At 41.4% G+C, this 22,614-nt stretch overlaps 1 protein-coding gene across 1 annotated transcript in view; it reads left to right on the top strand.

Moving 5' to 3' along the window:
- The window catches only part of GNAI1 (G protein subunit alpha i1), a 32,836-nt gene extending 11,637 nt beyond the window's left edge, over positions 1 to 21,199 (top strand). The window contains exons 4-8 of the mRNA XM_073551324.1: positions 3,994 to 4,122; positions 12,513 to 12,642; positions 17,320 to 17,473; positions 18,913 to 19,119; positions 19,582 to 21,199. Coding sequence (XP_073407425.1) covers positions 3,994 to 4,122; positions 12,513 to 12,642; positions 17,320 to 17,473; positions 18,913 to 19,103 — 604 coding nt within the window. The 3' untranslated portion in view covers positions 19,104 to 19,119; positions 19,582 to 21,199. The remainder of the gene's footprint in view (positions 1 to 3,993; positions 4,123 to 12,512; positions 12,643 to 17,319; positions 17,474 to 18,912; positions 19,120 to 19,581) is intronic.
- Positions 21,200 to 22,614: the final 1,415 nt, after the last annotated feature.

The raw sequence follows: 22,614 nt of genomic DNA, 5'->3' as shown, positions 1-22,614 counted from the left end.
CCTTGGGGGGTCTAGTCTCCAAAATTGGGTCACTTGTGGGGGAGTTCCACAGTTTAGGTACATCAGGGGCTCTGCAAATGTAACATGACACCCGCAGACCATTCCATCAAAGTCAGCACTTCAAAATGTCACTACTTCCCTTCCGAGCCCCGACGTGTGCCCAAACAGTGGTTCCCCCCCACATGTGGGGTACCAGCGTACTCAGGACAAACTGGACAACAAATTTTGGGGTCTAATTTATCCTGGTACCCTTGGTTGGGGGAGCTCCAATGTTTAGGTGCACAGGGGCTCTCCAAATGCGACATGGTGTCCGATAACGATTGGAGCTAATTTTCCATTCAAAAAGTCAAATGGTGCTCCTTGCCTTCCGGGCCATGCCGTGCACCCAAACAGTGGTTTATGACCACATATGAGGTATCTGTGCACTCAGGAGAAATTGCTCAACAAATTTTAGGATCCATTTTATCCTGTTGCCCATGTGAAAATGAAAAAACTGAGGCTAAAAGAAAATTTTTGTGAAAAAAAAGTGTTTTTTTTTACAGATCAATTTGTGAAGTACCTGGGGGTTCAAAGTGATCACTATGCATCTAGATAAGTTCCTTGGGGGGTCTAGTTTCCAAAATGGGGTCACTTGTGGAGGAGCTCCAATGTTTATGCACACAGGGGCTCTCCAAACACGACATGGCAACCGCTAAATATTCCAGCATATTTTCCATTCAAAAAGTCAAATGGCGCTCCTTCCCTTGTGAGCCGTGCCGTGCGCCCAAACAGTGGTTTATCACCACATATGAGGTATCGTTGTACTCCGGAGAAATTGCCCAACAAATTTTAGCATCCATTTTATCCTGTTTCCCATGTGAAAATGAAAAAATTGATGCTAAAAGAAAATTTTTGTTGGAAAAATTAAAATGTCCATTTTTTCTTTCCACATTGCTTTAGTGCCTGTGAAACACCTGAAGGGTTAATAATCTTCTCGAATGTAGTTTTGAGTACCTTGAGGGGTGCAGTTTTTAGAATGGATGTAACTTTTGGGTATTTTCTGCCATATAGACCCCTCAAAGTGACTTCAAATGTGAGGTGGTCCCTAAAAAAATGGTTTTGTAAATTTTATTGCAAAAATGAGAAATCGCTGGTCAACTTTTAACCCTTATAACTTCCTAACAAAAAAAATATTTTGTTTCCAAAATTGTGCTGATGTAAAGTAGACATATGGGAAATGTTATTTATTAACTATTTTGTGTCACATAACTCTCTGGTTTAACAGAATAAAAATTCAAAATTTGAAAATTGCAAAATTTTCTAAATTTTCACCAAATTTCTGATTTTTTGACAAATAAACGCAAAAATTATCAACCTAAATTTACCACTAACATGAAGCCCAATATGTCACGAAAAAACAATCTCAGAATCGCTAGGATCCGTTGAAGCGTTCCTGAGTTATTACCTCATAAAGGGACACTGGTCAGAATTGCAAAAAATGGCCTGGTCATTAAGGTCAAAATAGGCTGGGTCATGAAGGGGTTAAACAGAATTGGGACAATGTAAGTTATTGGAACGAAAAGGCAAATATGACTTCTGCCATTTTCTAAGGAATGTTTGTTACTTGGACAGCTAGTCTATTGGTGGGAATATCTGTCGGCACACTTGTAGAGCATGTGATCTGGCACCTATCGTGGGTTTATAAGGAAACCACTTAGCTCTGAAGTTGACGTACCAGCTCTGAGTGTAATCTTCAAGGAGTCCACAAAAATGATAGGAAGAAACCAAGCCGAGTCAAGAAAGAGGCCGCTTTCTGTAACTGTAGTGATTCTGTCCACCCACGGCTTTATTTCTGTCACATAATTATCCCTATGACTGATGCATGATGCACTCTTTACTGCTTCTAAAAATAAGTCCAGAAATATGTGAGCAATGTTGAAGAAAGTGTCTCGGAAAGGAAGCGTACAAAGCCCTTGTTATGTCTTTGTGGCAATGCTTTAGTCTTGACATTCCTTCTAATATTTGTTCTTTCAGAATATCCTTGTCCCTGTTGTATACAGGAATAGTAATGTTGGCAGAGCAGTAGTTTCTGCCAAAACGTTACACCTCTATATAACGGTACATATAACCGGCTTCCCTAATATTCCTTGGCGGAGTGTGCTTATTTACTGCAACTCATTCTTACCAGTTATGTCTGGATACCTCCCCCCACGTATTAGATGAATGTTGAGGAGGCAGGGCAAGAAACGAGGGCTCCCACGTGTCCCCCAATGTCATCCGGGGTGTTAAATTTCATTGTACATAGCTTTTCATGGCATTGACTTGCTCCCTCCTCCCTGGTGAAAACACATGCCCTCTTACTGACCACAGTCTGCGAGTGTACGGGTCAGGAGGTATAGTTCTCGGCTGACGTCTAATGTGTATGGACACCTCAAGGCTCAGACATCTAGAAATCCAGCTACCTAGTCTTTATAAGCAATACAAAAATGGTACTGGATCTTGCTACCAATCTAATATGTATGATCCTTCAGAATCCTCTTCTGCCAAAAACTTTGATATAAAGTGTAGTATTTATACAGGTTGGTACAGTATGATGCAGGAAGGAGATCAGAGTTATCAAAGCAGCCGTGTAGGGGAGCGTGGCGGAGGAGAGACGCTGGGGATATGTCTCAGACTATTCATCTGAGACACATGGCCCTGGTTGAGTATAACAGAATAAGATGGGCAGTGATGCAGCGAGACTCTGGTACAGGCAGCATGGGTCTCATGTCAGGGTTCCCTTTAAAGAGCAGCTTCATTCTTGGTTAGGTTTGTTGCATGCCGTCTAAAGCTCACTTGCTCTTTAGTTGCTCCTTTTTCAACAGTGACAATGTTAATAAGCGGAAATTGATAAGTATCAGATTTGATGGTGAGTAGGGTAGGTCACATATAATTAAACTATGAACAGTTGGCAGAACAACAATATAAGCGAGACCGAACTTCTATTATAAATAAAATTGTTTCCAACCCAACTTTCTTTTCAAGAACTTTGTAATTTAAAGAGTATAATGAAGTATGGAAAGCTTGTTCTCTTCCCCTAAAGTTTCTTATAAAAGTCTTCCCGTTCTTTATAATTAATACCCTGTCCCTAGGAGGGCTATCAATCTGAGGTCACTTATGATCCAGCTTGGCACCTGTTCTGATCAGCTATTTGAAGATGATACAACTATAAAGATTGTCAGACTAAGAAAAACAGGAGAAACAAACTTAAAAGGCAGTAAAGGTATTAAAAAAAAAATAACTGTCGTTGATCCAGCACAAGATGTTGCCAATGTTTTATGTGGGACAGTGAGTGAACAGTCAATGAGAGAGCATGTGCATGGAATGACCTCTCATTCCAGTCATTTGGCCGCTGCTGCCAGTCACAGATTTCATTGGTCAGGTGATGAGAGAACAAGACATCCTCACACCAATGTCCATGTGGGTGACCGAGGTGGCCGACTCTGGAGTGACAGGGAGTTAATCATAGTATAACCATACAAAAGAAATTTAGAACTAAGAAGTCTAATGTTGACACTTTAGTTTCTTAATCCTTCGCAACTGCATATGCAATTATGTGTAAGTGCATTAACATACTTACTGATTACAGTCTTCTCTGGTTTCCAGTGACCTTTGTCCCACATGACTGCTCCCCTTTTTTTGCTAGCTCACACAAGTATTTGCTTCCTTCCCTGTAAGTCTATGGAGCTTCAGAACAAGGCTCCATAGTCCTACGTTGAGAAAGTGACTTGTCTGTTTTCAGGGCACATCAGCCAGAAGAGGATCAGAATGGAGCTGGAAACCAGAGAAGAGCGCAAATGATAAGTACTGTAATGCACTTACACATCATTACATAGCTAGGAGAGATAAGGAAATACAAAATGAGTGTTCTTTATTTTCATTAGCTGGATTATCAGATTAATGGTAAATTGACAATGAGTTCAATACAACTATGCTACAACTTGTACAAGTACAATAACATTTTTTTTGTTGCAGTTATCTCAATGACTTGGACAGAATAGCTCAGAACAGTTACATTCCCACTCAGCAAGATGTTCTCAGGACCAGGGTGAAGACGACCGGCATAGTGGAAACACATTTCACCTTTAAAGACCTTCATTTCAAGTAAGACCTTTCGGTGCTAATTTGAGTTCTATAGAGAGATAATGTGATCATTTCATAGCTATGATTTTTATGCTTTAATTATATTGGATCGTTCATCATGATATACTACCTTGTTTATCAAGAGCGTAGTAAGGGGGCAAAATCATTCTAACACATGCCCATTTGGCTTGAATAGATTTAGCCAGTGGGGTTAATAGTTATATTTTGTAGAGCGTATGCTATTTTAACCTCCCCTTTTCCCACCTGTTGGATGAGGCAGGAAAGCTTTTCCCTAATGAATGCAACAAACTTCTCAATTCATTGCATTTATTAAAAGGAATCTGTCAACAGGTTTTTGCTATGCATTCTGAGAGAACTGTGATGTAGGGAAAGAGAGCCTGATTCCATTGATATGTCTTGCTGAGCGGTTTTATTGTTTCAATAAACCCAGTGTTTTATCAGCAGCAGATTATACCTACAGGACTAGGTGTCTCATGCCTTCTAGTCAACTGCTCTGTGTAACCTGCCCTCACCACTCATTATTTTATCCTACAAACAGGGAGTCATTTGTTACTCCAATAATAAAAAATATTGATTTTATTAAGAAAATACAATACCAAAAGCATACAAGAATAAAATCCAGATCAAAGGTGAAAACTCAGGTAGACAAAATCATGGTTGATAAAGACTAAAGTACAGGGGAGGGCAAAAGAAGCAGCAGTCCAAATAGTAAATCTACTTAAATGTCCAATGCATCATACCCAATAATATCAACAAAAATAGTGTAGTGCTGAGTCTTTTAAGTAACCAATGATATGGCGCAAGGAAATGCTGCTTACCCATCATTCCCTGTGTGAATACCACGATCGTTCAACCCCCGACGCGTGTTTCACGTAGGCTTCCTTTGGGGGGGATCGTCATTACTTGAATGCCAAACCACTACTATATACTGTCTCAAGTGTTGGTAATTAAGCTGCTGTGTGTGGCGCATGTGCAGCATCACTCACGCCGGTATCAGCAGTAAGGTTTTCTCACCACTCATTAGCAGCTTTCTGTAAGGCTGTGTGCACACGCTGCGGATTAGGTGCAGATTTTGTAAAATCCGCAGGTGAAACCGCAGGTCAAAATACCTGCGGTTTTACCTGCGGATTGCTCTGCGGTTTTGCCCTGCGGTTTTTCATCTCCTCAATGGAGGAGATGGCAAACCGCAGCAGAATTCGCAGAAAGAAATGACATGTTAATTCTTTCTGCGGATTGAAAACCGCAGATAATCCGCGCGGAAAATTCCGCACCGTCTGCATTGCGGTTTTTGATTCCCATAGGGAATCATGGTACTGTACACCGCAGCAAAAACTCCTGCGGGTCCGCAGCGGCCAAAACCGCTGCGGAACCGCAGCAAAATCTGCAGCGTGTGCACACAGCCTTAATGTACAGTATACACAGAAAGCTACCAATCAGTGGTGCGGTACGGAGGGGGTTATACAGGGCTCAGTGTTTTGAGATTTGCAGAAAAGAAAACCGATTGAATCAAAATTACATTATGCAACACACCAAGTGACATATCATTGGAATCTGGGTCTTTGCTGCTCTCGAATTACTTAGCAAAATCCTGGTGATAGATTCTCTTTAAGCTCTTAACCAAACAGCTCAAATACTTTTGTTTTTTGCTGTTAGGGTTAATATTATGGAATTGCGTCCGCTTAAACAGATTTGCTGTAAGAAAGAATGTCCAGAATGTTATGGCATTCCCTAGCGATATGTATATACACAGACAATAGCTCTATGTTTTGCTGTTGTTAAATGTTAGCTTTATTGCAGACGGTTTGTCCAAAGTACATGTTGAAAAGTGTCACTTCGGCCCGCACCAGATTTAGTAGGTCCTCCTTTGCGATTGTTAGCACACCTGTGTGTATTACCAATCCAGATGAGCGGTCTCTACTGATTGTGTTCTGTAATTTTATTGAAGTGTCGGCGATTATAAGTTGCGCTGGGCAAACAGCAGCTTGAATAATTTCTTCCCTTCTGTACCTTGTAAAGCCTAGATCACTACATTCACTAGATTTATTCACATACCACTGACTCTTAAAGGGAATTTGTCAGCAGGTTTTTGCCATGTAATCTGCAGACAGCACTACAATGACTGTTTCATCTCCAGTATTTTACTGCTGTGACTAGCTGCTCTGAGCTCTGGTCTGACACTCCCCCTTCTGTGAGCAGAAGCTCACTGTCTATGGACACTGTATAGGGAGAGATTGGTGTGCTCACAGCTGCAGCGTGAGGTGCTGGTGGAAGGGAGTGGCAAACTCCAGGTGTGGAGGGACAGTAACCGTTCCTCCCACATCACCAATGTGACGTAATTACACAGGCACAGCTCTCCGGCGCCCCCTTTGTCTCTCAGGTCAGTAAGGGAACTGCACCTAGAGCAAATGGCCGCCGGGGAGGATGTCCTGTTACCCGCTGGGTATTCTAATATTCGTAATCAGAGTAAAAGGATCAGCCCAAGATTAATTTTATGGTTTAATTGCCTTAAGGGCGCACTAGATAATTACAGAAATATACAGTAAGCTATACAATGGAATTACAGTAGATTTGCAGTCAGAGTAAAATATAACAATAAGGGTACAAGACTTAGAGGTGGAGCTGGAGGTCAATTTACCAGATTGTAGGTTGCATGTGGGCGCCGGGAGCTCTGCAGTCCACAGGTACAAGAATCTTAGTTGCTGGACAGACCCCAAAGCGTGGGCCGCTGCTCCCCTTGGCAGATCTGTCCCCAGTTCCTTCTTAGATCATCATCGTCTGGTTCTTCTGTGAGAGAGTGAGTCTCTGCCATGTGCTGCTAGTTCTTAAGCACGCTAGGCTCCTCCCCCTGTGTCAGAGGGTGGGCTAATAATCTCCACCCTTTAGCTCCCTGCAGAACTTATTCCCAATATCTAAGAAAGTGGGTAACTTTCAACAGCATGATTGGATCAGGACATGAGAGGTACCAGTGAGTGCGGTTTGTTTTGCCTATCGTGTGGAGAGCAAACATGGCCCCATTGGGTCGCTGTGGAGGGCCAATCTCTATATCTCAGGTCCCAGAGCCCTCACCGACTCAGGAGTCGCACTGCCAGGTGCGCGATTTCCTGAGGGTCACTCGGATATTTTCCATGAGTCCATAACTCGAAAGATGTGCTCATGATCCTAGGATGGAGTCGGGGTGGCAGGGAGAGACAATGGATGTGTATTTCTGTGTCTAGCTGACAGGTATATTCTAATTGAAGCCCCCAGGCCCCTTCCTGCCCCATGATGGCGTGGCTCCAACTCAAGCTCTGAAGTTCTGTTTTGGGCCTTATCTCATTATCATACTAGGAGGCCTTGCTATTCGACATTGGAGCACTAAATCCTGCTTTGTTCATCACACCAGGATCACCATGTTGAGAAATTTTCACCGCACTCTCAAAACTTTAGTGCAAATGTTTTTAATTTTTTAATAGTTGCTCAAGATAAGTGCAAGTGGCAGACAACTTAAAGGGAATCTGTCACCTTATTTTTGGCCTATAAGATGCGGCCACCGCCATCAGGGGCTTATCTACAGCATTCTGTAATGCTGTAGATAAGCCCCCAATGTAACCTGAAAGATAAGAAAAACGAGTTATATTATACTCACCCGGGGGTCCGGTCCGCTCCGATGGGTGTCGCGGTCCGGTGCCTCCCATATTCTAGCGATGACGTCCTCCTTCTTACTACTTCCGCGGCTCCTGCGCAGGCATGCTTTATCTGCCCTATTGAGGGCAGAGCAAAGTACAGCAGTGCGCAGGCGCCACGACCCCAGTAAGTATAAACTAACTAGTTTTTCTTATCTTTCAGGTTACATCGGGGGCTGCTTATCTACAGCATTAAAGAATGCTGTAGATAAGCCCCTGATGGCGGTGGCCGCAGCTCATAGGCCGAAAATGGGGTGACAGATTCCCTTTAACATTTCGCCCCGCTCCTGGGCCTTGATCACATAGTCGCTCTGTATAGAGTCCAAATGGCGCATGGAGATCCCAGAAGAGTTTTATTTATTTATTTTACTCATTTATATAGCGCCATTAATTCCACAGGGCTTTACAGATATTATTGGCACTGTCCCTGATGGGGCTCACAGTCTAGATTCCCTATCAGTATGTGTTTGGAGTGTGGGAGGAAACCGTAGAACCTAGAGGAAACCCACACAAACATGAGGAGAACAAACACTTATCTCCATCTGCAAAGAGTTTGTATGTCGGATTCCTTGGTAGTCAGGGCGCTTCTGTGCCTCCTGCTCCACCTGCACACAGGTGGCAGTGAAAATGTCTCAACATATGGGCATTGTATATAGAGAGCCTGGTGTGGGTAGGGTTTGCTTTCTCAGCTTTGCTGCATTGCTAAATCATAAAATCTGTGTTAGAACGGCTTCACCCTGTAATCGAAGTGACACATAGTTGGATTCTGCTTCTTTTTGCGTACATCATGCTGCTCTCAGATGAGGCTGCAAAAACCTGCAGATGTATTCCCCTTAAAGGGGACGTCCACTACTGTGATATTGATGACCTATCCTTAGGAACAGATGGCAGGCCCTGACAACCGATCAGCTGCAGTGGTAGCATGATATAAGCACCACAGCACCATACAGTGTTTAGTGGCCGCTGCTGGGTACTGCACATCAGCTCCTATTTTTCTATTTATATATAGCGCCATTAATTCCATGGTGCTGTACATGAGTTGGGGTTACATACAAAGTCATAGATATCGTTTACAGTAAACAAATTTACAATGATAGACTGGTGCAGAGTACCCTGCCCTTGTGGACTTGCATTCTACGTCTATAAATCCTATCCCCTTCTTTGTAAAAGGGCTTTCAGGTTACACTGTTGAACTTGAAACCATATAACACTTGGTGTCTAGCATTACTACATTTGAAGGATCTAGCCTGAAATTCCTGAAAATTGTATGCACATAGATTTCAGTCAGCAAATTGGATTAATACTATGTTAGGATTTTTTGTAGAAAGATCATTTCTCTGGCTTGTAAATGTGTGAGCTGGTCCTGTATGACATGTTTTTTTTGTTTCTGTAACTATACACGCAGCTTACGATCATTGGTGTCATTGCCGTCGTACACATGCACCGCTGAACGTTTAAAGGGTGACTAGAAGTGAAGGAAATGTCATTACAGAGCAGCCAAGCTCAAAGGCCGGCAGCAAATCATGAGACGGGAAAGTGAAATCTGCATTAAGAAACACAGCAAGCTGTAATCTGTGTAGAGGATTACAGGCACAAATGCCCAAGTGAAATTGCCTACTAAAAATATATTTTGATTAATGCAAATGCATATTACTCTGTAGATTATCTCTAGTGAATATGCCAATAATAAGGCGTTAAATCTGCTATTGAAATGTTAGCTTGTCGCCTTCAGCGGAGGCACTGCAGAGCAACGAGAAGTTTTAGAACTTTATTTTAAGATTATTTTATTTACTCAACTTCATAATTCTGTTCCTCTACTATTCCTCCTAGAAACACGGGAATACATTACCAAGTGGGCGTAAGGTGTGCAGCTGAGTGCTGGATGCTGCCCAGTCAGCCGCGTACACAGGAAAAATGAGAGCGCCCCATTGCCGGTTTGTTCCTAGATTTCTAAGAGGAATAACAAAGAAATGGCAGAGTTATGAGTAAAGGTGCCCAAGGTTTGTTAGTAAATGAAGCAAGCAAATATTTATTAATGTAAATGAGTTTGGAGTAGTGATAGATTCCTTTTAATGAAGTCCTATCATCCCCCCCCCTTAAAAAAAAAAAAAAAAAAAGAAATCAATGTAAACTAATTAGCCATATATAGGGGACTTGGCTCCTATAAAAAAAAAAAAAATCATGCCTATAGATTTTTTTTCAGATATAGCTGCAAATTCTTTTCTTTTTTGCACCCTTGTTGTGGCCAAACTCTGAACCTTTCTGCTCCCTTGCTTGGATCCAGTGCTCCTTCTTGTACCTTGCACCGACACTGCATATGTGGCTTGCTCCTGTCTGCAGCGTCCACTTAGGACATTGCAGTGTCGGCTCTGCTGTGCATGCACACTTAGGGAGCGATTTCTCTAGCCCAGCAAGTGCTGGCAATCAACAAAGGAGGACGGGCTAGAACTGTGCTGTGAGAGCTTGTCCATGGCTACGGTGCACTGAGAACCTCATTTGCTTAATAACAATCTTTTGTGTAACTGCTGAGAAAACTACATTACAGGCATAATATCTATAAGTGTGAAATCCCCCATGACTGACTGATTAGTTTAGTTCAGTTTTGGCGATGGTTTGCGTCTTCCTTTAAGGGCATATCATGGATTTACACATTTCTGCCATCCTGTCTATTGCATATTTTTCTTGTTTTCTTTATGGATTTCACCCATTTGATAGAAAATCACAGAAACCTAGACAAACCGTATTGTGCAGAACTCCTCACACCTGGCACTGGATGAGAGCTGCTGTGTGGGCGCGGGGCCCGATGTACTGGTCTCTCTAATGTAGTATTGTCCCCAGACTTCTCTGCAGATTAAACACCATGGCATCTAGTAATGTTATTAATGGTTACTGCTTACAATGATTGTTTTTTTTTTTCACAGACTTTTGTTTTCATTTCCTTCCAGACTTATCTCCAGTGTAAAAGTATGTTTTGTTTTTTTTTTGGTTTTTATTTCCTGTTTTTAGGTTACTAAAGGGGTTATCAAGCTTAAATATATATAATTTTTTTTTTTTTTTTTACCTGCAATTGTACAAAAGCAAAACAACGTTCTTATTCTCCTGACAATTCCGTTTAGTATCTCTGGCAGTCCGTCTGCTCTTTGGCCACATGCTGGCTTCATGTAATCAATGTAACCAGTCAGCGGCCACAATGGTAACGTGCTGTTAATCTCCGCGCCGCAGTGCACCATGATGCCAGCAGTGTGACATTCGATCACTGTGGCCACTGATTGCCTGCCACGTGGTGGACTTCTGCTTCTGCTTTTCTGAATTGCTGGGGAAAAGAAAAGTGAGGGTTGTTTAGTTTTTTTCATCGTGTTTCGTTAAATACCATTTGCAGTTTTTATTAACCCCTTTAATATTGGCTATAGTCTCCACCTTTAGTCCTTTAGGGTTAAATTAAATATTTCATTTTGAAGTGGGCATGTTATCAGTATATAAAAATGGCCTGTGATTAATAAAAATACAAATTCTTCGGTTGTCTACTATTACAGCTGTGCTCCATTAAAATAAATGTGGCTGAGCTGCAATACCACACACACTATGGACAGATGAGTTGCTGTTTTAACTTTTTGGAGAAAGCAGTTTTGTGTTCAGAATTTAAACAGAACCATGCTATTAATCGGCAGATGTGGAGTTAATCTGCAGATTACAGAGATTGGATTCCAAAAACACAGCAGAGTGCAGCTATGGCGCACTGTTTCAGCAACTCCCATAGAAGTGAATAGGAGTTAGGTAGACAGCGTAGAAAAGTGAGGTGTGCTGTTATCATAAGTCCCGAGTTAGTGAAATGGCATAGCCCACTGCACTCCATGCCGTCGTGTGGACTGTATGCCGGTGGTGCCTAAGGCCGTCGTGTGGACTGTATGCCGGTGGTGCCTAAGGCCGTCGTGTGGACTGTATGCCGGTGGTGCCTAAGGCCGTCGTGTGGACTGTATGCCGGTGGTGCCTAAGGCCGTCGTGTGGACTGTATGCCGGTGGTGCCTAAAGGGGGTTTTACACATAGCGATATCGCTATGTGTGATACTTACTTCTGACTGGCTCCCCCGCTGTCCATCGCTGATCGCGCGAGAATGTCCGGCTCCATTTCTCGTCGTCCGCTTCCTGCTGGGCTTCCTGCTGGCGCCGACGAGCGACGCGTAGAGGCGAGCGGGAGGGAGGACGTCAGTATCGCTGTGTGTGAAAGGTGAGTATCGTGCGCTGCGTCGCTGCTGCATCACTGTGTGATCTTCAGGTGTGAAAGCTCACTAGCGATCATTTAGCGATGCACCAGCGATCCTGACCGGGTCGGATCGCTGGTGCATCGCTAAATGTAAAGGGGCCTTAAGGCCGTCGTGTGGACGGTATGCTTGTAGAGCAGCATTAGTAGGGTCCTCAGTGCACTTTAGGAGTTTCTGCTGATGCATACAATGGAGTGCTTAGCATGTGAATAGCTAAGATGACAGTTAGTAGTTTGTATTCAATCAGCCATTCATACTGACTTGTCCACTTCAAAAGTATAGTCTGTAGTGTGACCTTCTCCTTGATAGTTGGTGACAAATGCTGTCCTTTGATCACATAGTATAGATGTTTTTCAGTAGTCATGTATGTATAGGAAACTTTGATAGAAACAATTTGCTGTCCTCACAGCTCGGGTTCATCAGCACATAGCAATGACACTGACTGCTGATCGTTTTGCCTCCTTTTCAGGATGTTTGATGTTGGCGGCCAAAGATCTGAAAGAAAAAAGTGGATTCATTGCTTCGAGGGAGTTACTGCAATCATTTTCTGTGTGGCACTGAGTGATTACGACTTGGTCCTAGCTGAAGATGAAGAAATGGTGAGTATGAAGGTTTGAAAGGGCAGAAGATAGCTGGGCTTTGTGGATTATATTTCTTACAGCTATCTGCTACATTCAGATACATTGCATTATTAACCTTTCATTGCACTCTCTGCTTTGTCTTTTTAAAAGTGGATACAAAAAAATCCATCTATTTTGTTTAGTAATTTTAAAGGGATGTTCCCGTTTCATAAAACTTTTGTTAAAAATTCTACTTTCCTCCTCCCCCCCAGGTCCAGTACTGAATCTCCAACCCTGCTTCTTAGTGTCAGTATCGGTGACTTAGTCCAAGTTGATGGCCAAGTGTGGTTTTTTTTTTTTTTTTTTTTTAAACGAAACAGCGGCCATGGAACAGGGCTTTTCCAAAAAATGGAAAACCACTTTAAGCAAGTGTTACTATAGCAATGTTGAACTTGACATTTCTCTCCTTGAGGATCTCGCCCTCTGCCCTTTTTGCCTGTTCCTGATTGCTGTGAATGTGGCCAGACCTCCCTCCATATAGCCGTGCATTTACAGACTGGGGCATTAGAAATGTATTAAATACTAGAGGTATGTGGGTCTAACCACAAGGACTCTCTTGGATTATAATGATTGGGCTGCCATATAAGTGAGCTATATTAGTGGAGAAGAATGACAGAGAGAATCGTCTGACCTTGCCAGATCACTATAAGAATGAAGAATGTGCAGGCAGAGTTGGCACACGTGGCCGTCTTTCAATTTTAGACTAGTATGACTCCACATGACAAAACCCACAAACGTGCGATTACACGGAGAGTGTTTGCAGCATCTTCACTTATAAAGTCAGAAACTTGTTGTTTTTTTTTTTTTTTTCTGACCTATTCACATTGATTGTAAGTGGACCCTTCAATATCTTATTCTCCAGGCTGAATCTCATAACTTGTGTAGCTTGGCCCTGCAAGGCATTGCTGTAATTTTGCAAGTCTTGTCAGTATATTTCTATCTTAATGTATCTGCTAGCTATTATTCTGAATTAAATGCGTTTTCCAGACTTCTTATATTGATGACCAATTCTTAAAGGGAACTTGTCCGGTCCCCCATGCCCTCCAACCCAGCAAAATTAACATATACATAACTAAATGCCTTGCCTAACCAGCTCTGTAATGCTGTTCACTAAAATCTATGCCTCAAGGGGTATTCCCATCTTCAAGATCCTATGTCGGTATAATAATATTAGTATGTGCCTACAATTAGAAAGGTAGAATAGTTTTTCTGATTCGCTATGCCTGTTGCATGTGCAAGCATTGCAGGACCTTAAGTATCCATGGTCCAATGATATAGTGAGTTAGTTGTTAGTGGTCGTAACCATGGATACCTAAGGTTCTGCAATGCCTGCAAATGAGGAAAGAGACATGCCGAATCAGAAAAACTAACCTCCAATTAGAAATGTAGTAATGTGCTAATATCATTTATTATTATTATTATTATTATTATTATTATTATTATTATTCCTACTACATATTGGGTTAGGATCCTAGTGACGGGAATACCCATTTAAAGATAGTAATTTTAACCTCTTCTAATTAGGGCTTTAACTAGTCGATGGGAGTTTCCCCAGATTAGTCAGCCCTCTTTCCATGTTATGCCCCTGTGGGTGTGATAACATAATTTGCACAAGCCAGTGTCATCGGCAACTGCTGCCTGCAAATATCGCACACGTGCTCAGCTCATTTCGGTAGCATCACTGCGCCTCTTTAGCGTGGTGTACGTTTCCTGGCTTCAAAGGTGCACTGTGCATGACCGGAAGTGCAGAAGATGGCTCATGGTTATGCGCAATGCGCCTCTGAAGCTGGGAGACGCGCATCGGCTACAGAGGCGCAGTGACGCTGCTGAAATCTGTGAGATTTGCATGAGCTGGTGATGACACAGGACCCATAGGGGGGGAAAGAGGGCAAACTAGTCTGGGGAAACTAACGCTGTATAGGCTAGTCAAAGCCTTATTTATCATTTGAAAAGCTGAGGTTAAAACTATTTTCTTTAAACATAGATTTCAGTTAAAAACATTATATCGGGCTGGTTAGGGTAGGAATTTAGTCATATACATGTTAATGCTGCTGGGTAGGCGGACGTGAGGAACCTGATGGGTTCCCTTTTTAAAAAGGTACATTTGGAAACACAAGGTAGTTGAAGAAAGCCATATTTCAAAGGTTTAAAGGGAATCGGTCACCCCTTTTTTGAGATATCATGTAAATGATATCATTCAATTGTGTGTCCACATAAGGATTCTCTTAGTACTTTTGCTTCCCCCTGACCCCACACCTTTCATGTATAAATACCTTTTTTATATCGTGGACCCGTTGAAGCGCTCGAGTAGCGCGAAACGGCCGTTGTCAGCCTTTTCTGCACTCTGTCACTCCCCCAGCTTGGCATGAATCAACTAAGATGCCAATAAACCCATGAACTTTTCACTCGATGAGTGCGACCCCTTTTTTCTTTCTTTTTTTATATCGGTTCAGATGTATGTAAACTGCCGCTGTCCGGTCTGCTGGGCGGGGCTTATTCACCTGCTCCCCCCCCCCCTGTCTTGCTCTACGCATTTCTTCTTGTGTAGAGCAAGACAGGGAGGGGGGAGCAGTTGAATAACCCCCGCCCATCAGACCGGACAGCGGCAGTTTACATACATCTGAACCGATATAAAAAAGGTATTTATGCATAAAAGGTGTGGGGTCAGGGGGAAGCAAAAGTACTAAGAGAATCCTTATGTGACACACAATTGAATGATATCATTATATGATATCTCAAAAAAGGAGTGACAGATTACCTTTAAATCGATCTGCCCACTACCCATTGTAGCGGACAGCCTCTTTAATAGAAGTCATCAGTATCAGATTTTTGCAGGTTCTGGACCCTCTACCAATCAGCTGTTTGCAGATCCAGCAGCAGCCACAATCTGTGTATGGGGCCTGAACAGCACAAATCCTTACACTGTGCAAAGGTCGTCCTGAAGTATTACAGCTCAATTCCCATTGACTTCAGTAGGAGCTAACACTACACAGTGTAAGGAGCTGTACTGTTTGGCTCTATTCAGTAATTACTTTCTGCTGAAGCTGAAATGGCAATCGGTGGGTATGCCGGGAATCAGACTCTCACCAATCTGTTATTGATGACCTATCTTCAAAATAAATTATTAATATAGCAAGCTTGGCCAACTCCTTTACGATATTGGATGTCAGAATTACACTGTTGAATACCTCAACCAAAGAGGTTCAAAGAATAGAACTATACTAGAATTTATGACTGACATGACACTCGGGGTACTGACATTACAGGTGCTTCTCACAAAATTAAAATATCATCAAAAAGTTAATTTATTTTAGTTCTTCAATACAAAAAGTGAAACTCATATTATATAGTCATTACAAACAGTGATCTATTTCAAGTCTTTATTTCTGTTAATGTTGATTATGATTTACAGCCAATTAAAACCCAAAAGTCATTATCTCAGTAAATTAGAATACTTTATAACACCAGCTTGAAAAATTATTTTAAAATCTGAAATGATGGCCTACTGAAATGTATGTTCAGTAAATGCACTCAATACTTGGTCGGGGCTCCTTTGGCCTCAATTACTGCATCAATGGGGCGTGGCATGGAGGCGATCAGCCTGTGGCACTGCTGAGGTGTTATGGAAGCCCAGGTTGCTTTGATGGCAGCCTTCAGCTCATCTGCATTGTGGGGTCTGGGGGTCTCTCATTTTCCTCTTGACAAAACCCCTTAGCTGACTTTGGTCTTGACAAAACAGTGGACCTACACCAGCAGATGACAAGGCTCCCCAAACCATCACTGATTGTGGAAACTTCACACTGGACCTCAAGCAGCTTGGATTGTGGCTTCTCCACTTTTCCTCCAGACTCCGGGACCTTGATTTCCAAATGAAATGCAAAATGTACTTTCCTGGTGGAGTGTGTCAAAGACTGCCTTCTGGACATCTGTTAAGTCGGCAGTCTTCCCCATGATTGTGGAGCCTACTGAAACAGACTTAAGGGACCTTTTTAAATGCTTATGATGCCTTTGGAGGTGTTTTTTGTTAATTATTCTAATTTACTGAGATAATGACTTTTGGTTTTTATTGGCTGTAAGCCATACTCATCAACATTAACAGAAATAAACACTTGAAATAGATCACTCTGTAATGACTGTATAATGAGTTTCGCTTTTTGTATTGAAGAACTTAAATTAACATGTTGATGATATTCTAATTTTGTGAGAAGCATCATTATATGGTTAAAAACAAATGACTATGCTCATGGCTTTAAAAAAAAAAAAGAATAGTAGTGGGCAATACCTGCTGCAAATCATCTGTGCTATGTGCTTCAGGGATTTCTTCCAGAAACAGCTCCACACTTGTCCATAGGGCATGTCTGGTGTTGCTGCAGAGCTCCATTGAAGGGAATGGGAACTGCAATAATGCACATAAATGCATTGTCTATTGTGCAGATGTTATTACAGAATGCATTAGTCTGTCCTGCTCTTTGATAGTTTTAATGAGTAAAGATCATTGTTGCCCAGTTCTTCGTAGCTTAACCCTTGGCATCTGATTTATGAATAGCCCTTTGTTCTATGCTTTTTTTTAGGAATTGTATGTTTTAGGTCATATCAGGAAATTGTGCTGTTTATTGCCTGGTTGGTGATTTTTAATTTTCTTCTTCCTATGTTTAGAACCGAATGCATGAAAGTATGAAACTCTTTGACAGCATCTGCAATAACAAGTGGTTTACAGACACCTCCATTATCCTTTTTCTAAATAAAAAAGATCTGTTTGAAGAAAAAATCAAGAGGAGTCCGCTAACAATTTGTTACCCAGAATATGCAGGTACGTTTCTGTCTTCTGATACGTAGAGTATAGTGAATCTCCTATGTCTCGTCCTTTTCTGAGTCTCTGCAGCACTGTCTGCCTGCTAGTGGGATCTACAGTCTCGGATCTTTCTTTACCGTTTAAGGCCCCAATTCATCCAAGCAATTATGCCAGAATAAATCTCATTGAAAAGTCACAAAAGTTTTGCAACTTTTTGCCATTTTCAAACTAGTTGGGCCCATGGTCATGGCAGCGCCCTCTCATCTGATTTTAAGACTAGGTGCAGTGTGTCTTGCATCAAAAATCTTACTCCAGTCTCTCAAAACCGTTGTATTGCGTGAGGACAAGCACTAAAAGTCTGTACATGACCACATGTATGAGGATCACACTTGCGGTCATGTGACCTCACGGGCAACATCTGGTAATCCTGACAATTGCAGTGCACACGCTGCAAGGATTCAGAATTCTGCAGTCAAATTTTAAACCCCTTTAAAGGGGCTGTCCATGACTAGGACAACCCCTTCTTCATCTGAATGTTTGCCCGACTTATCCTAGTAGTGGAAAAGCCCTTTAAGATGCACATTCTTCTTGTATAGCTGTCAGACACGTTCAACAGACAACTACCTACTCCTGTTTATACAGAAACACTCGGCTTGGTTGAGTGTTCATGTGATGTGTTGTGTTGTCAATGGAGAGCTGAGAGAGCCCTCTGCCTGACTGATAGTGACTTATCTGCCAGGAGAACAGAAGGATCTGGCTTTTGAAATCAAACATTCTGACCCTTATCTACTCCGATATCTTTCAGGGAAAACTAGAGGGGATTACTGGGAGAGAAGTGGGAAGCACACACTTCTGAGTGTAGTAGTTAGTTTCCAAAGGTATATACTCGGTGTGAATACACTCACCTATTTGGTGTCTTGCTACTGCATGTAGATCCAATCCCTGGATCACTCCATTCCTCTTTCCATTCAGTTTGCTGCAGGGATCTGGTAAGTTATGAGAGCATTGGACAGTGCTTTTGTTGGTGAAGACACTTTGTGAATTTTTTTCCCAGCAATATGCGCTCCTGAAGGATGATGATGGAAGTCGATATTCTGATTCAAGGATGATTTTTATTTCAAACTAGAACACAACCGGTTTCGACTTCCTCAGGCAGACATTTTACCTGAGGAAGGCTCTAAGAAGTCGAAACCGGTTGTGTTCTAGTTTGAAATAAAAATCATCCTTGAATCAGAATATCGAGTTCCATCATCCTCTTTCATGAGCGCATATTGCAGGGAAAAATATTCACAGTTTCAGGGAAAACTGTGAGGCTCTCGTACACATAAGGTGGTGGTCAGCCATTCCTGCCTAAATGTTTTGGCTTCAATGCAGACTACTTGGATGCTGTGATTTTATTTATTCTTTCTTCCTTATTAAAAAGTGTATGAAACTTAACACTTATTGACTCTTTACAGGTTCAAACACGTACGAAGAAGCGGCTGCATACATTCAGTGTCAATTTGAAGATCTTAACAAGAGAAAGGATACAAAGGAAATCTACACCCACTTCACATGTGCGACGGACACCAAGAACGTGCAGTTTGTGTTTGATGCAGTGACTGATGTCATCATAAAAAACAATCTCAAAGACTGTGGCCTTTTCTAAAACATGTAATTATATGGTAAGATGGTTCGCTATTTACCAGGTAGAGCTACCAATGCAAATATTGCTCCTCTGATGAGACCGTTAGTTTTTTTTTTTTCTGATCCCCGTCTTTATCGGTCTGCTTAGGGCTCGGATGCAATAGTAAGAGCTTGTTGGTTCAGCTTTTCCCGCAGCTCATGTGTCAGCCACCTGAGCTGCAATTGAAAACTCGATCCCTTTTGTAGCTTATTGTTCAAGTTAATCTGGACCCTTGAGTTGTTAGTTCAATATGATCCATAATACAGCCTGGTTACTAGTGCATAGCATAAATTGATATAAGGCCATATATGAAAAGTTTATTTTTTTTCATTTATTTGATTTTTTTGGGGGGATAATAGGGTGGGTCAGGGACTGAGATTGTTACGAAAAGTTTTCACTGTGTAATAAATCCCCAGTATTGCATACACCTAACGATGCTTATATCTACTTTCTCCTGTAGATTGCATTTGACTTCACCCTGTTATAGCTTGATGGCTTTTGGAGTGATTTAAGACTCAATGAACAGCGGACCAGTACTGTACTTTGCCACTTTTATTAGCTTTATTTATGTTCATGTCTTGTAAATTTTCCGAAGTAACCGCTATTTCCTAGGCCACACATTGGAGAAGGTATCTTGATTGTATGTATACTGTAATTGTAGGAATGTTATTTGTACAGACATTGAACAGAATATTTTAATAATTTGAATTGTTTAAAAAAGAAAACAACACAAAAAAGCTCCTCTGTTTTATGAAATGCAGTTAGAGGACATTTTTTTTTTCTCGCCTGTTAGGTTATTTAAAGAGATAATGTATATTTTATTATTTTTTTTTTTTTTTTTCTTCCCTCTTAAGCGTGCATGCTGCCTTATTCTGTGTTCTGCAATGTTTCCTTGCAAGCCTGTAAGATATAAATATATATATACTGAAGCGGAATGAGATCTGGACACCTTACAGTTGCACAATCCTGGGGCATGTAACACAGAACCATCCTGTCGGCCTGAGCCTTCACTGTGCATTTTTCTTATGTAATGGTTCTCTTGCGCATTGCCTTACAGGTGGTGCCAAAACTGCATTTTTTTATACATTTTAAGAATCAAGTAATCTTTTATTTGTAAATAGATTTTTTTCAGGTGTTTGTCCAGAACATTTTGTGGGCTGCTGACATGCAAACACACATATTTTGAGACGATCTTATTCTCGTTGGAAGAGTCATGTACTTGGCATGCGGACCATGGCAGTACTTTGTATAGATGAGTCAGTCTGGCATTAATTAAATTTCACATATGTGCTCCATTTTACTACACCTCAGCTTTTCCATTGAAATGTGCAGCCGGATGACTCTCCCATTTTATTCCGTTTTAATGTTCGGCCTTGTGATGCTGTCTTTGTAATTGCCTCACTGTTACTTTTTGTCTTACAATCCCATCATTCCTTCACCCTTAAACTTTTTTGGATGGTATTATGTTGTAGACCTCCCCACTGGAAATCAAGATATTCTGAAATCTTGTGACACTTTTTTTTGAGAGGTGAACTAATCCTGCACCTTTTTTTTGAGCCATTCTATTTTATACAATTACCCACTAGAAAAAAAAAAGCGGCGATTGGGACACTTTTTCATAAGATCTCCACCCTCACCTCACTGTAGGTTGACAGTTGACTTCACAAAGCATCCATAAAGATTGTTGACTCACATTTTACCCTAAATTCACAAGTATCTTTTTTGTGTTGTCCAGAACATGTAAAAAAAAAATGAATTGTACTCGTTGTTACCTTCTTCATTAAAGTTTTGTACTTCACTATATGGAATGAATTCTTGGTGATTAATAATTACTAAAGTTACAGATGAATTCTTTGTGCCTTGAATGATTTTTTTGTTACTTTATTTAAATAAAAGTATTCAGCAGACAACCTGATACATGTCTGTAACAATGTATTGACTTATCAATGTTGTCATCTTCATCTTGTATATAATAGAGCACAGCTTTGTTCAACATTATTGATGGGTTTCTTGACTTTTTCATGTAAAACCATGTTGCTAATGAATCCTAATAAACCTTACAGTTTTTTCAGGTTTTACATCTGATCTGTTAAGTGCTTAGATATTGCTTTTAGGAATATACGTATGAGCATTCTGAAACCAGAATTTCCCATGTGAAATATTTACCAGAAATCTGGATTTGATCTGTAAGATATTTGCTGGAAAATACCTGGGCCGCTGCGTTAAGTGCCAACAGTAGATCTCACATAGTCACCATTCAATATCTATATCTTCCCTGTAGATAACCTGTGGTAGTAGCCTAAGAATATGGCTTTGTGCCTTGGGAAACCAGTATGATTTCTTCACCCAATAAGGTGGTAAGAACCTGTGTAGAGAAAGGGATAGTTCTTTGTCAGTCTAAGAAGACAATGTAAGTAGACTCGGTAAGTCCTTAAAATCAAGGCTTTTGTGTGGCTCTTTTTATGGTTTTCATGGTCATTCCTTTTTGAATGAGCTTATATTAGATGTAAAAGTGCATCCATTCTGAGACGTGCTCATCGGGTGGGCTCATGTAGTACACAAAGCTTGTCTCATAGAATCATAGTAAAGTAAGACTGTTCAGACCAGTGTAACTTTTTAGTTCAGCACTGTATGTAGCATACCGAGTGCATAGTTAGGATTTTGCTTTGCGATAATCACGTAACCAGTCATATGTGATGCAGAAAAAGATTCAGGATGGCACATGACAAGTATGCAAATCATGTATGAGAAACATTGTTGAAATTTGGGTGTTTTTTTCAGCTGGTATTTTTATGGAAAGGGCAAGTGGTGAACCAGAACCAGGCTTCTGGTCTATCAGCATTCATTGAGGAGCATGACTATTGAAGGCTGACCATACTCTTAGGCTGAGTGCAGACGGAGTTTTGAGCCCTGCGGATTTTTCCGTGCAGAATGGAAGAAAACCGCAGGTCAAATGACCTGCATTTTTCCTGCGGATTTCTTCCATTTTTCACGCGGTTTTCATGCGGTTTTTGTGCGGTTTTCCATTGCGGTCTTCCCCCTGCGGATTTGGTAACAGGGGAGATAGAAAACCGCACAAAAGAAGTAACATGCTGCGGATTTTGTACCGCAGGAAAACCGCGCGGAAAAATCCGCAGCGTCTGCACAGCGTTTTTTTTTTTCATTCATTTTAAAGGTACTGTACATCACAATGCGGATATGCAACGTTTCTGCGCAGTAAAATCCGCTGCGGAAACGCTGCAAATCTGCATCGTGTGCACATGGCCTTAATCAGTCATCGTGCTCATGCTGACTCCTGGCCACTGCTGAAAAAAAAAAAGCTAGGAGGGAGAAGACAGTGCAATAGGGTTTTATCAAAGGGAGAAAAAGCTATTTAAGGTTACACTAACTGATTTAGGCTATGTGTACACGTTGCGGATTTTGATGCCGATCCGCAGCGGTTTTGCCACACGGATTTGCATCAAATCCCCAGTGTAGTGCACAGGCAATATTA

The sequence above is a fragment of the Dendrobates tinctorius genome, unplaced genomic scaffold (assembly GCF_039654945.1).
Source record: "Dendrobates tinctorius isolate UK_male_01 unplaced genomic scaffold, ASM3965494v1 ptg000174l, whole genome shotgun sequence".
Taxonomy (NCBI): Eukaryota; Metazoa; Chordata; class Amphibia; order Anura; family Dendrobatidae; genus Dendrobates; species Dendrobates tinctorius.
Note: the sequence above shows the minus strand (reverse complement) of the source record. Positions and strands in the feature narration are given on the sequence as shown.